Source organism: Leptodactylus fuscus, chromosome 1 (assembly GCF_031893055.1).
Source record: "Leptodactylus fuscus isolate aLepFus1 chromosome 1, aLepFus1.hap2, whole genome shotgun sequence".
Classification (NCBI taxonomy): Eukaryota; Metazoa; Chordata; class Amphibia; order Anura; family Leptodactylidae; genus Leptodactylus; species Leptodactylus fuscus.
The window spans coordinates 107225034-107238359 of NC_134265.1; the positions used below are offsets into that span (position 1 = coordinate 107225034).

The 13326-nt window shown below is 40.0% G+C and overlaps 1 protein-coding gene across 2 annotated transcripts in view; it reads left to right on the forward strand.

Annotated features, from left to right (window-relative positions):
• Nucleotides 1-13326, forward strand: part of ARVCF (ARVCF delta catenin family member) — a 531145-nt gene that overhangs the window by 382581 nt on the left and 135238 nt on the right. The window contains exon 1 of one of the 2 annotated variants that reach the window (XM_075275554.1): nt 11687-12104. The exons of the other annotated variant lie outside the window; for it this stretch is intronic. Within the exon in view, the coding sequence (XP_075131655.1) occupies nt 12084-12104 (21 nt within the window). The 5' untranslated portion in view covers nt 11687-12083. Of the gene's footprint in view, nt 1-11686; nt 12105-13326 lie in introns of those variants that run through there. 2 annotated transcript variants of the gene reach the window in all.

Consider the following 13326-nt stretch of genomic DNA (forward strand, 5'->3'; position numbering starts at 1 on the left):
CACATCATCTGCATAGTTCTTACTGAATAAATTATGGCTATTCCCTAGTTTGAGGAAAGTTATGTTCAAAGGATAGCAATTTTAATTATGGCCTCTAGGGGCAGTGTTCCACTGGAAGTCAAGAGCATATGGCTGGCACTTGAAGGTTTCATCCATTCTTTGACAGGACTGTTTTTACAGCTGGTGCTGCACTGGGCACGATGCTGAAATGTACCCCAAAATAGCTGTAAGACCAAGGAGAAAGAAAAAAATAAGACAGGACAAAACATTCCAAATATGGTTCTCAATGTCTTTGCATCTTTTGAAGTAAGATAGGGATAAACTAGCTCCATAACTGAATTAAAGTGTACGTCCAATAAATTTATAAAACATTGTTTCATAAATGAGTGGTACAAGTGAGTATAAGAAACTTTGTAATATATCTTAATAAATATGTGTCCTTTACTCTTCTCAGACTGAGCTACATTTTACATAGAATGCTATGGAGAGGTGCAGTAGAAGCTGCTGGAAAAGACATAGAAATAGCTTCAGCTGCTAAAAACTGTGAGTCAGGGGCTGTTTTGATACTGCTGTATTTCAAAATAAGAGTCTACCACTGCAGAGAATGAGGCAATAACATCTTCCTCCTTCCCCTCCCCTCTCCATTCAGTTCTGTATGTGACGTGACTACAGAAATAGACTCTGAGGAGGGGGGGAGCAGCCTAATAAGTAGAGAAGGAAACTGATTTATTTAATATGTATTTAATTATATAGCAATGTTTCATCTATTCATGTGTATTATTCATCTATTAAATGTTTTTTATAGTTGGAGGTACACTCTAAGCAATGTACTTAAATAGCTTCTAAGCGATGCCCTTGTAGCTGTTTGCAGGACTGACCGCAGTGAAGATGCAGACATTTTTGCCAAGCTATTGCTTGTGCCTTTTGAGGTTACAGAGGATTCTGAGACCACAAACAGTACAAAGTAGTGCGGCATAAATAGGTGAGCATTTAGAGATGAGCGAGTACTGTTCGGATCAGCTGATCCGAACAGCACGCTTGCATAGAAATGAATGGACGTAGCCGGCACGCGGGGGGTTAAGCGGCCGGCCGCCGTCAAAGCGGAAGTACCAGGTGCATCCATTCATTTCTATGGAGTGTGCTGTTCGGATCGGCTGATCCGAACAGTACTCGCTCATCTCTAGTGAGCATATTGGCACATGGGTTCTGTTGTGGCTACACGTGAATTCTGGGTTGTTGTAGGGGAAGTATGGCATGTTATGATGTAAAATGTTGCATCTCATTTTGAACATCCTAATTAAATGAATGCACTGAAAAGAACTGTTGTTTAAAGGGATTGTCCCACAATGTAAAGTGAACATGGCCGCAGCCAGGCTGAATGTGGGCAGGACTGGTGACGGTCACTTCTCCTATTCACTTCAGTGGGAGCGTCAGAGATAGCTGAATGATGGCACTCTATTATCTCCAGCATTCCCATTGAAATGAATGGGAGTGCCGACCGTCACCAGTCCCACCCACATTCAGCCTGGTTGCGATCAGATTGCAAGGTCCTTTTCAGTTTATTTTGTGGGACACAACTCATTTAAGACACACTCGCTACATTTCCAATTCACCTATACAAGTGACTGTGACTCAACTAGAAAGGCGGTATACATTCAGTAGCATACGGTACTTCAGCACTCTAGCTGTTATGAAATCACACAAAAGCTGGAGTGCCAAAGTTTACTGGTCAGTTACCATGAATATTGGATTGGTAAAGTTAGACTCCCCAGGACCCCTCTGATGAGCGGTTTAAAGAGCTTGAAGCACTTGAGTAAGTTCCATATTTTTTTTCTCACACCAGTGGCATTATGTACATTTGCCACATGGCCATGCTGCAGCCCAGTCGTATTAAAATTAATGGGTCTGAGCTGTAATATCAAGCACTGATGCTGTACAGTTTATGTCATTGTGCTTGGTAAGCAATAAAGAGTCCACAGCACTTGTCCAGATGCTGCTGCCCCTTCAATGAGTAGATTAAAGGACATGTGATCAATATCAAAGTCCAGGAAAATCCCTTTAAGGCTGAAACTCCACATTGCGGAAACGCAACTATGCGCTTCGGATCACGTGGTCTCTTTCCGCATGCGCATTGTTTGAACCTAGGTTAGGATACAGACTTGTGGATTTGAAATTATTATATGTGGAGGTTGTATTTAAGAGCTATACAAATATAAATGTTTTCTTAAAGGAAATTGTAGGAAGGAACCGAGACTACTTGACTGTATTCTCCATCTCTATTTACATGGACATACTTTCCCTCTGAAATGTATGGGACTGTGTGAAAAAATAATTTATTTACTCAGATACAGCGGGATGAAATCCATCATATGATCTTACAATCAGGGGTTTTTAAAAGTTTAAATATAGGAGCATTATCGAGTTGCATGATATATACATGTAATTCTGAAAAGGAACTTTATATAGTAATACCTAAAGGATTCCTTATTGTTTATACGCTTGTATTAGTGAAGTGTATGCGCTATATTTGACATAGCAAACACTAGTTGCAAATGTATAGTAGACTTATTTATTTACACAAAATGACATATTATCATACAGTCAACCTTTTTCATTTGTATTTTATGGATTTAGCATTCTAAATGTATATATATATAGATATGAATTCGATATATGGATGTTTCAGAGATAAATAGAGCTGAATTCAAACAAAACTTTATTGTTCATACAAACCAGCGAATTAGGGAAACACCCTAGAACATAAGCATTCCATTAGTATATTGACCACAGCTGGTGACTAGGGTATATAAACCGAACTTAGTATAGCCTCTCCAGAGCATATTTTCTTGTAGCCATGCTATGAATAAGGGTTCATATGTAACCCGAAACGCGTCAGCTTTGAGCTGCGATTTTTTATTGTCTGTCCTACGATGTATTTTCTTCCTTTTTCTTCTTTGTATTGCATTTTATAATTTTTAATCAACAAATGGAATAAAAGTTAAGTCTTATGGAAGCCGGGCGTAGAAGATACCTACCTCTTTTTTCATGATTTGCAGATTTTTTTTGTTGTTGAAGATTTTACTGTGGTTTTTTGAGCTAAAGCCAGGAGTAGATTGACCAGAAGGTAGAAGTATAAAACTTCCTAGATATTTTGCATATCTTTTGTAGCCATTCTTGGTTTTGGATGGATAAAAAAAAAAAACGCAGCAAAATCTGCAATATAAAAAGCTTTAATTTCTGCAACTATGTATCAAAGCAAGTACAAGAGAAAAACACATGGTGATAGATTCCTTTTGAGCATAGCTAACTTCCTCCACAATCTGTAATACTGTAATTGTGGTGAATGCATACCCTGCTGTTTTCTCTTTATGGCGATGTGGGAATCCGAATACATACCAGGTCCTGCTAGTGGTGATAGGGTAACGTGAGCTCTACTCAGGCATATTTATTCTTGTGCTTTTGTTATCAGTAATACCAAGCTACTTCCCCTTCCATCCTTATAAGGTAAGCTATTGAATTCCTGAGTGGTATGTAATGCAGCCCTGAGTCCATGGTCCACCTCTGCTGTACAATCATGGCAGGAAGCATGCCATGAAATATTCTCAGGAATGTAAAAAAACCTTTTTTTTCCATCCAAGCTGTTTATTTTGTGTAACCTTGTGTAAGCAACTCTACCTAGAATGAGAATAGCAGTACTATACTGGAATTTTTACCATAGATGTATGAGATACAGGTGGCCTCAGTATGCCCTTACTGCTGTCACATACTCACTTATAGTGCACTTAAAGTCAGCAATGGATAGCAGATAAGGACAGTTAAATGCTCTGTTGTGATCTGGCATTTTATTAGATGTATGGGAGAAGTTATGAAGCTTCAATAAAGCTGTCAATTTCTTTAGTTGGTCTTCTATGGGGTCCAATAGCCTTGACCACATATTTTCAGAAATATGCTGTATATACCAGCACTTCACCCTAGCAAAAGTAGTCTCACAAAGACGACAAAGACAGCTTTCTCCTGTGATTCCAAACAACCCCCACTAACCCGATCTCTCCCCAGCTTCCAGTATTGAGAAGCATGTGTTAGAGGCTAACAGTTTAATAGGTAGTAGGAGACATATATATGGTGTGGCAGAAACTGGCAATACAGCATAGTAGAGCTGGAAAGATTTGGTTGAGCTTTAAATTTACAGTACCATACTAACAGAAGTAATGGTGCCTATATACAAAGTTGACCAACCCTAACTATTTTGGTGGCACCAGGCTGACTCTCTTTGGTGTATGAGGTTGTTTCAGCTCTCTGCTCTCCCTGACCACTGGTATCGGGTAAAAGAAAGATTAGGCATGTTACATTTCATCATGCCTTATCCTTTCTTTCCATGAGAGATAAGCCAAAGCCAGAGTTGTGTGATGGCAGCTCACTTCTTTCTGACTTTTGAAATGAAAAGCAATACTTGCGAAGCCTGGTTTCTATGCAGCACATCTCCTCAAGTCTGTGCTGTCTCTGACTCGGGACAGTAGGTGCAATGATGTCAGCCTATCGAATTTGCCTGTGCCAAACCAGGGACCACATTGTTCACAGGGTGACTGGTATAGCAGGCAGCTTAGAGCTCCTTGATTCACCATTGTATTGCACTCTGTGTCTTGAGGAAGAAGAGGAGAGTTTAAAGAGGACCTTTCATGGTTTGGAGCACAGGCAGTTCTATATACTGCTGGAAAGCAGACAGTGCGCTGAATGTCCTTGGGTCCCTTCCTTAGGCCGCAGAAGTGCCTCAGTGGTCACGTGACCCAGGATGTCTCAGTAAACTAGGAATTCCACTGCAAGAAGACAGAGCACAAGTCCAGACCACGCTGAAAGGCCACCAGAGCATTGGGGACAGGTAAATAATGCTTTTGAAAAAAAAAAAAAAAAAAATTAACCTCCCCTGGCCTAATTAAAAAATTATATTTTATCCTGGACAACCTCCTTAAGTCAAGAAGTCTGTTTTCAGTGATCTGTGATATGTCTGAACTTGAGATCATTTTTTTTTCTTTCTCAGGTTATATGCCTTGATTCTTTTTTATATTTTTGCTAAAGCACATATCCATAATTTCAATGATATCAGGGTAGGTAATATAATATTACATTTCTTTGCTGGTTCACTGGCATAAATGAGGGATAGTCTACTTTGCAAAATGTTGATATTGTAAATGTGTATATGAAATTGAAATAAAGCATTGCTGCTCCAAATGCTGCTATACTCTCATCAACAAAGTAACCCCCATTAACCACAATACAGTCATTACACGGCACTGTATTATATCCAGATTCGGAGGACTTCATTCTCAAATTACAGAATGTTGGGTCACGGAATGGTGGTTGTCTGTCATCCTGACATATCATTATGCCTCAAGTAACAACAGTCTGTCAAGTATATATGCAAAATGGAAGCCAAACCGTACCAGTGGTTACTCTATAAAGGGAGCAGTGCCTTACAGTGACAGGAGAGTGGTATTTAGAGTCAAGATTGGTTGTTAGCTGGTGCGTTGACGGTAATAAACTCAGCATTATTATGTCAAGCAAATTACGGTGTGAAGTGTCCAGACAATATAGTGTGCATCCATAGCTGCACACCTCCCTGTAGATGAATGCTGTTGTGAACAAACACAGGATCAATGCAAAATATAAGAATAAAAGTAAAATAAAAATAAAAGAAGCTAAAAATACAGGAATAAAAAAGGAATAAGTAAATATAAAGTAGGACCTTGAACTATCCTTTTCTACAGTTAAAAGGGTCCTCTCTTACAAAAGCATTTTATGACATGTCCTATCAATATGTCATTGCCTTTGGTGGCAGGAATCATTTAGAAATATTAAGCCATTGTTAGTGATACTTGTTTTCCATACACCTGAGGATTAACCATTTTGTATTTAATACAGCTTTTACTAGGAGTTGTCACCCAGCTTTTTCATGCTTCTGAATGGGAAGTGTGAATTTATTTGCATCATGATGTATTCCCAGCTTGTTTCAAGTCATAACTAAGATTTAGTCTGTTGTAGAGTACAGACATAATGGTCATTGGATCAAAGGATTTCTTAGTGCAGAAAACCCTTACCCATATGGCCTGGTAGGGTTTAGAGTCATTGGAGATGGAGATTCTCTATAAGCCAGTCTGAAGTGCTGGTGGACCTGGCCTGTCCATTTAATACATGACTCCTCATTCATATGACCTTGGAGTCCCATGGATACCTGATGTGCATTAATTTTTGCATTATTCCTGGTTTGTAACATCACTTCACTGTTCTTGTACTGTGGCATCATGTGTACTTTCTGCATGTACATGTGACATCATTATATTTTTTTTATTTCGCTATGCTTTGTTCACAGTATGGGTTATTCTTGTCATGGTGTACATTAATTCCTAGACTGTGTTGTCACTGTTTGTATAATTGCTTTGCTATAGTGTCAGTGACTAATTTATCCTTGTACTGTGACATCACCGTGTTATTATCCCTGTAACATTACTTCACGGTGCTTATTATCCCTGTACTGAGACATCACTGTGTTAATAATCCCTGTACTGTGATATCACTTTGAGCATTATTCCTGTACTGTGACATCACTGTTTGCATTTTGCATATGCATATGCATCCTATCATACAAACCCTTATTTTTCTGAGTGTCACGTCGGAATAGCCTTAAGAAAGGCTATTCTTTTCCTACCTTTCGTTGTCTTCTCCGCGCCGCCGTTCCTTAGGAATCCCGATTCTTGTCGGTATGCAAATGAGTTCTCTTGCAGCACTGGGGGCGGGCCCCAGCGCTCGAACAGCAATGGGGGTGTCCCCAATTCTGCGAGAGAACTCTCACCAGCGCTGCCTCCATCTTCGTCAGCAGCGTCCTCTTCATCCTCTTCTTCCGGCGCAGGTTTTCGACCTCTAGGCCTTGGGCCTTGGGCAGAGCAGACTGCGCATGCCCACAGGCCATGAGAAAATGGACGCTTGCACAGTATTGTAAGCGGCCATTTTCTCGTGGCCTGTGGGCATGTGCAGTCTGCTCTGCCCGAGGCCTAGAGGTCGGAAACCTGTGCCGGAAGAAGAGGATGAAGAGGACGATTCCTACGGAACAGTGGCGTGGAGAAGACAACAAAAGGTAGGAGAAGAATAGCCTTTCTTAAGGTTATTCCTACGTGTTACTCAGAAAAAAAAAGGATTTGTATGATAGGATCCCTTTAAGGAGAAAATATTTATAAGCAATAGCCTGGGCTTATTGGCTATGATGAAGGCTCATTACAAGTGTTGCTGTAAGTTACCATGCATAGTTTTGCAATACTACATTTTCAGTACAGCAGCCACTGAAGAACTTAAAAGAAAAAGGGTTTTCACATAAATTGTCGCTCAACCATATAGATAGCAAAGTTCATAATGAAAATCAAGCATGAAAACGCGGGCTGCTCAGAGAGAACAATTCCGGACTGTATTACAGAGTAAATAGCTATAACACACAGAACATAGGCTCCAGCATGCCTTATAAAATATACCTTTTACTTGATCATATTAAAAAAAAAAATACAAACACGGATCCAAGACATATTAAAAATTGTGAATAGCTAACTGAAGAACTTACCATCTAAAGCGCTGGAGCTACAGAAATCATCTGATTGGGCCAGTTACAATCTAAAGTAGCTGTGGTAGGACAATACCTATGATTTAAGTAAATAGAGTACATACTTTAAGTAGGAAGTCCATCATTCTCTAAGACACGCACATGATTCCGCTCAGCTAAGACATATTTTGGAAGATGTTATTTTTTCTATGTATACTTGGTTAATGCCATATAGTTTTACCTTAAAGGAGTTGTCAAGGATAATTTTTTTAAATTAGAAAAGAAACAAAACATACTCAGTGCCAGTCTCAGCGAAGGACATGGGAAGTCAATACATGTGACTTTCCTTAGGCCAATGATTGGCTTCAGCAGTCATGTGACCAGTGAGTGAGACCAATTGATGACCTGGTCCATGTGACATGGGACATCAAAGCCAGCAAGGACTTCGGCTGCAAGAAAAGAATGAAACAGCAGGACTAAACTAACAGGAGACACTGGAGCACCAAGGACAGGTATTTTTAAAATAAAAATTTTAACTTCTCCAACATAATTAAAAAAAACAACATTTTTATCCTTAACAACCTCTTTAACCATAAAGCCCTAACCATAAAGTAGACAGCATACAATAGTTGCAAATGTTGCTTTTTCCTGCTTTGTATGTGAGAAATGCTGCATGTTTCCCAAGTTGATATATGCTAGATAAAGAAGTGACCATAGATGCTACCAGTTTTTATGAATTTACTACAAGGAATGACTTGGAGGAGCAAAGATCTTGTTCCAGTGTGAAGAGGCACGGTTTCCTCTGTAAAGATGGAATAACACATCCTATGAAAACCACAACATACCAGAGCCGCACACCATCCAGTATTACTGCTATTTAGCATGCCTTCCTTTGCCTCACATTCCTGTACTTAAAGTGTCCCTCAAATTATAAAACCACTTTTCATAAATGTGTGGTACATGAGACTATAAAAAACTTTATTATATATCTTATTAAGGAAATGTATTTCCTTCTCCCCCTCAGACTGTTTATTTGTATAGAATTGTACTCAGCATCACACACAGAAGTCTATTTTCCAACACAGAAGTCTATGGAGAGGGACAAAGCTGTTAATTGATTTATTGCGTGGTTCTGTGCAGAGGTAGTCTTACCATGAAAGATAAAGAGCTCTTTCACTCACAGTATAGCAATGTTTAGCATCTGCAGGTCTTTGTGTCTTTTCCAGCAGCCTCTACTTCCTTCCCCTCCTCTCTCTATAGACTTCTGTGTAAAAAGTAAGTTAGCCTTAAATTGAAGAAGGAAACCTATTAGTTTTACTATGCTATATACAAGTTTTTGGATATTTACTTGCAGTATTCATTTGTGAGAAGTTTGATCATTCAAGGTACACTTTAAAGTAGACTTCTAGTGATCAGAAAGAGAATTACGGTATATGTGTGGATCTGTGGCGTTTTTAATAAATGTGTTATGTTTGTTTTAGAATAAATCCTGGGTTCCGTGCTTGGCGATCTGCAGATTCATACTAAGAAACAACATCTAGGTTCTGCCTTACCAGAAGTTTCTTCCTCAATAACCTAACCTCAGAATTATTTTACTTGTGGCCTCATCTTTTTCAGTTAATTTGCTGAAACAAAGAGAAAGCAAAACATCCATGATAATAAAGATCTGAGAGGAACTTGAGATGCAACCATCTTGTGCCAGTTGCTTTACTGGTTGCCCATCAACCACAGAATACAATTTAAGCTCATTACACTCACCCACAAAGTCCCCCACAGTACTGCACCTCCGTAGTGTTCTGTATATCACCCTACCAATCTTCTCCATTTTGTCAATGATTTTAGACTTGTATCCTCTGTTATCCAAACATCCCACTTTTGTCTCCAAAATATTTCTTAAGCTTTGCAGGTTTTCTGGACTGCTCCATCTTGGACAATCTGGTTACTACCCAATTTATGCAACTTCAAGCATGTCCTATGAACATATCTTTTTAGGCGGGCTTATCGCACTACCTGATCATACTTTTCTTCACACTAAGCTAATATTTCGTACTCTGATCTATTCTTTCTTCATTATCCCTTATAACTTGAACATTCCATCCAAAAGATGGACTTCTTCCTGCTCCTGCATATCCAGTGACCTCCCATTTGTGGCAGGTGACCAATACAGCCAGTCACAGGTCTCAGCAGTGACCTCTTCACAAACAGCACATCACTGCTTGTAAACAGAAGCCACCACTGGAAATGGAGAACTGGGGAGATGTAACGCTTTAAAAAACACATGGCCATATCAGCAGCACAAATAAATGTTTTATAAGGGTAGGACATCCTCTTTAATATATGTAATGTTTCTAATGGTAAACTTGAGTGTTTTTATACCACAGTTGGTACATTTTCTGCTACTCTTGATACCACCCAGATCTAGTCCTGTGTAAAGTCCTGACTCTAGTATGCACTGCTATTAAACTTTACTTTTCTGTGAACAAGGATCTTAACATTGGCCTGGCACATACACTGTTCACAAGCCCTTCAACGCCAAGAAGAAAGTTTTACTGACTACTGAACAGTAGTGTGGTTATAAAAGGACTGCAGAAGAAAACCTCCTGTTTTCTGATGTCACTTTATCTTTGACACATAAAATTTTAGTGGAGTACATTAGGTTGTCAGTAGTGTTATGGTGGATATCACACATATGGATACTCATCATCATGACCACCACATTGCATATCCTGGGTTCATGAATCTTAGTAAATCAAAGAGAACAAAGCTGTCATGTTTAATACTGGATCATGCTAGATCCCTATGATGATAACAATGCTTTGGAAGTTGACCTTCATCAGATCTAGTGGAACAGATTATTTTACAAATGAGGATATACTGTATAAATATGGAGTCGTGCGGTACAGTTCAATATTCTGTGCATCATATGTTACATGGTAGGTGAGTTATACAAGAATTATTAGGGTCCATTCACACGGACGAAAATGGTGAGGAATTTGGTGTGGAATTTGGTGATGCCTTTTTTTCAGCGTGGAAAATTCCACACCAAATTCCTCACCATTTTCCTCCGTGGGAATGGACCCTTACTGGAACGGAGCCATGTATGGACAAAGTCTAGAAAATATTATCTGAAATGTATAACATCATAGAAGTGGAGCATTATAAAAGTATAAGGGGGCATTCACACTGAGTATTTTGGTGCGGATTCTGACACGGAAAATAAAGTTGGGTTCCATTTTCCGCACGAAACCCACTGAAATCAGGGACCATTCACACGGAGGAATATGGTGAGGAGTTTGGTGTGGAATTTCAGTGATGAAAAAAAAAGAGCCTCCCATTGACTTCAATGAGTTCCTTTTTCTGCTAGCAACCCATTGAAGTCAATGGGAGGCTTTTTTTTTCAGTGCTGAAATTCCACACCAAATTCCTCACCATTTTCCTCTGTGTGAATGGATCCTCAATGGGAGGCTTTATTTCCGTGCGGATTCTGATGCGAATTCCGTGTCGGAATCAGCGCCCAGAAACTCCGTGTGAATGCCCCCTTAAAGGAGTATCTGTTATGGTATATAATAAATGATATTAAAGGCTGTGATATATATAGAGAGAGAATCACAGATATACTAGAAATTACATTATTAATTATTATTAATAATTACATGTTATTATTATTTTTATTATTAATTACATTATTATTAATTAAATTAAATTATTTAGTTATATCTGAAGAAGAAGCTCAGAGGAAGCTTCGAAACGTTATATTCTGTCATCATTATGAGTTAGCCATTAAAAAAGGTATCACCTACTGAAGACTTGCAAAGTTTTTTTGTTTTTTATATTAGAAATTACAGGTAAAACATGAATCTATAAGACAGAATGAAAGGTAATACTAAATTGACAAGTAACAGAAGGAGGAGTATCCAGATTTCCAACACACAGCATGCCTATAGGCTGACTAGGCGAAGGTGGTGACAATCCGTACTCTGGGAAAGTAGAGTGTCTGAGGAAGGAGCATACTTGAGATAATATGTTCTCGCCTTTGTCTATACACGGTTCTGTTGCAGTGATAATTCTCGTATAACTCCGCCACCATGTAACATATGATGCCCTGCATATACTACTCCATGTATTTACAGTATCTCCTCATTTGTAAAATAATCTGTCTGCTGGGTGTGGCCTGAGCTCTTTATTTGAGCTCCCAGCTGTGACCGTCTATCTGCTCCCACCCTCAGAGGAGGGGGACTGGGTCTGCTCGCTGTGAGGCGGCAGCAGTCTGGCAGGGACAGGAGAAGGGGAATGTGAGCTCGTACAAAGGAGCCGTGCTCTGCTGGACCTATTTCTCACCAAGGCTGTGGATTTGGGGATATTACGGCAGGTCTGTGAGGCGGCTGTGTGTTCATGAGGAGGAGGCGCGGGCTCTCAGCACTGAGGTGGAAGAAGGCAGCACAGGCTGTCACCGTCTGTAGTGACCTGTGGCCGTGCACGGAGGCTGCACTCTAGAGCTGCATAGATGCCTGCAGAACTCCAACAGGTCAGTCAGCGTGCATGTAACATGGATGTGTGTGCCAGGACTTCACACACAACTTACAGGCGGGTGAAGGCACTAACAAGTTTACAAGACTAGTGCCCCATGTGAGGGGTATGTGGATAAGATGGTGCACCCCGGACTACACAGCAGCACTCCGCATACTTTACATTTTTCCTTCTGCCACTTTTCGGTGGAGTTGCTGAGGAGGGGGTGTTATGGTGGGCAGCTGGCATTGTTGTCCCCCTGTGCACCGTACTTTATTGCTGCTCTTGTCCTGCTGCTGCATTGCCACCTCCAGATCTAGCAGAGTTGAGTTTTATTTGACCCTGCTCATCCCCTGGAGCTCAGTAACTTCTCAGCATCCATTGAGCTCTGCAGCATCTGTAACATTACAATCTACCTCAGGGCTGAATTTTGGAAGATGTGGGTGTGAACCAGAGGCAATGATTTCCCTTCATCTCTTCAGATGATCCAGCAGTATATCATAGATGGCTATGTGTATTATGCACTGCTGCACTGGGCACATAGAAGCATATGCCTGCATTAGGAAGGAGTCTGCTCTGCTGCCCTGCAATCTCCTTTATCCTAGGGATAGAAGCAGCTTCATCCCTGCATCACATTGTGTTTGCTGCACTCTGGCACTGTGTGGTGGTGTGTGCCATCCAGCATGTTGTTATGGGCACAGCAGTCTAATAAACTTAACATTTGCTCCAGTCTTAACAAATATCTCTGGGTATTAAATCTGTATGTAAGGGAATCCTCCCTTGTCAACTAAAAATCAGCGTACCCCCCCCCCCTTCCCCCCCATCGCTAGAAAGCCAATACATTGATGCATCTCCTGGTAAAAGGCTGGGTTCTGTCACCACATCCTTTTTGTAATTTAATATCTTGAAAGCAGAAGAGATTATGCCATGTTATTTCACAAATCAATATTTGCATCCATGAGATTGCATTTCACTTTTACTACCCAACTCATTAGTATTGGAAATGGCTTCATAGAGCCTGGTTGGGGCGGTAGGATTTTTATACAGTGACAACATCTTTTATGTACATATCGAAGTCCTACTATAAAGTAACTTGATGTCCCAGAATCATCCAGTAGCTGTAAATATAGGAGTCATTGAATGAAGTGACATTTGTGCACTATGTTACCTACAGTACTGTACACTTTTACTGTAATAATATGTCATGTAGATCAATCCCCAGAGCTTTACATGTTCTGTTA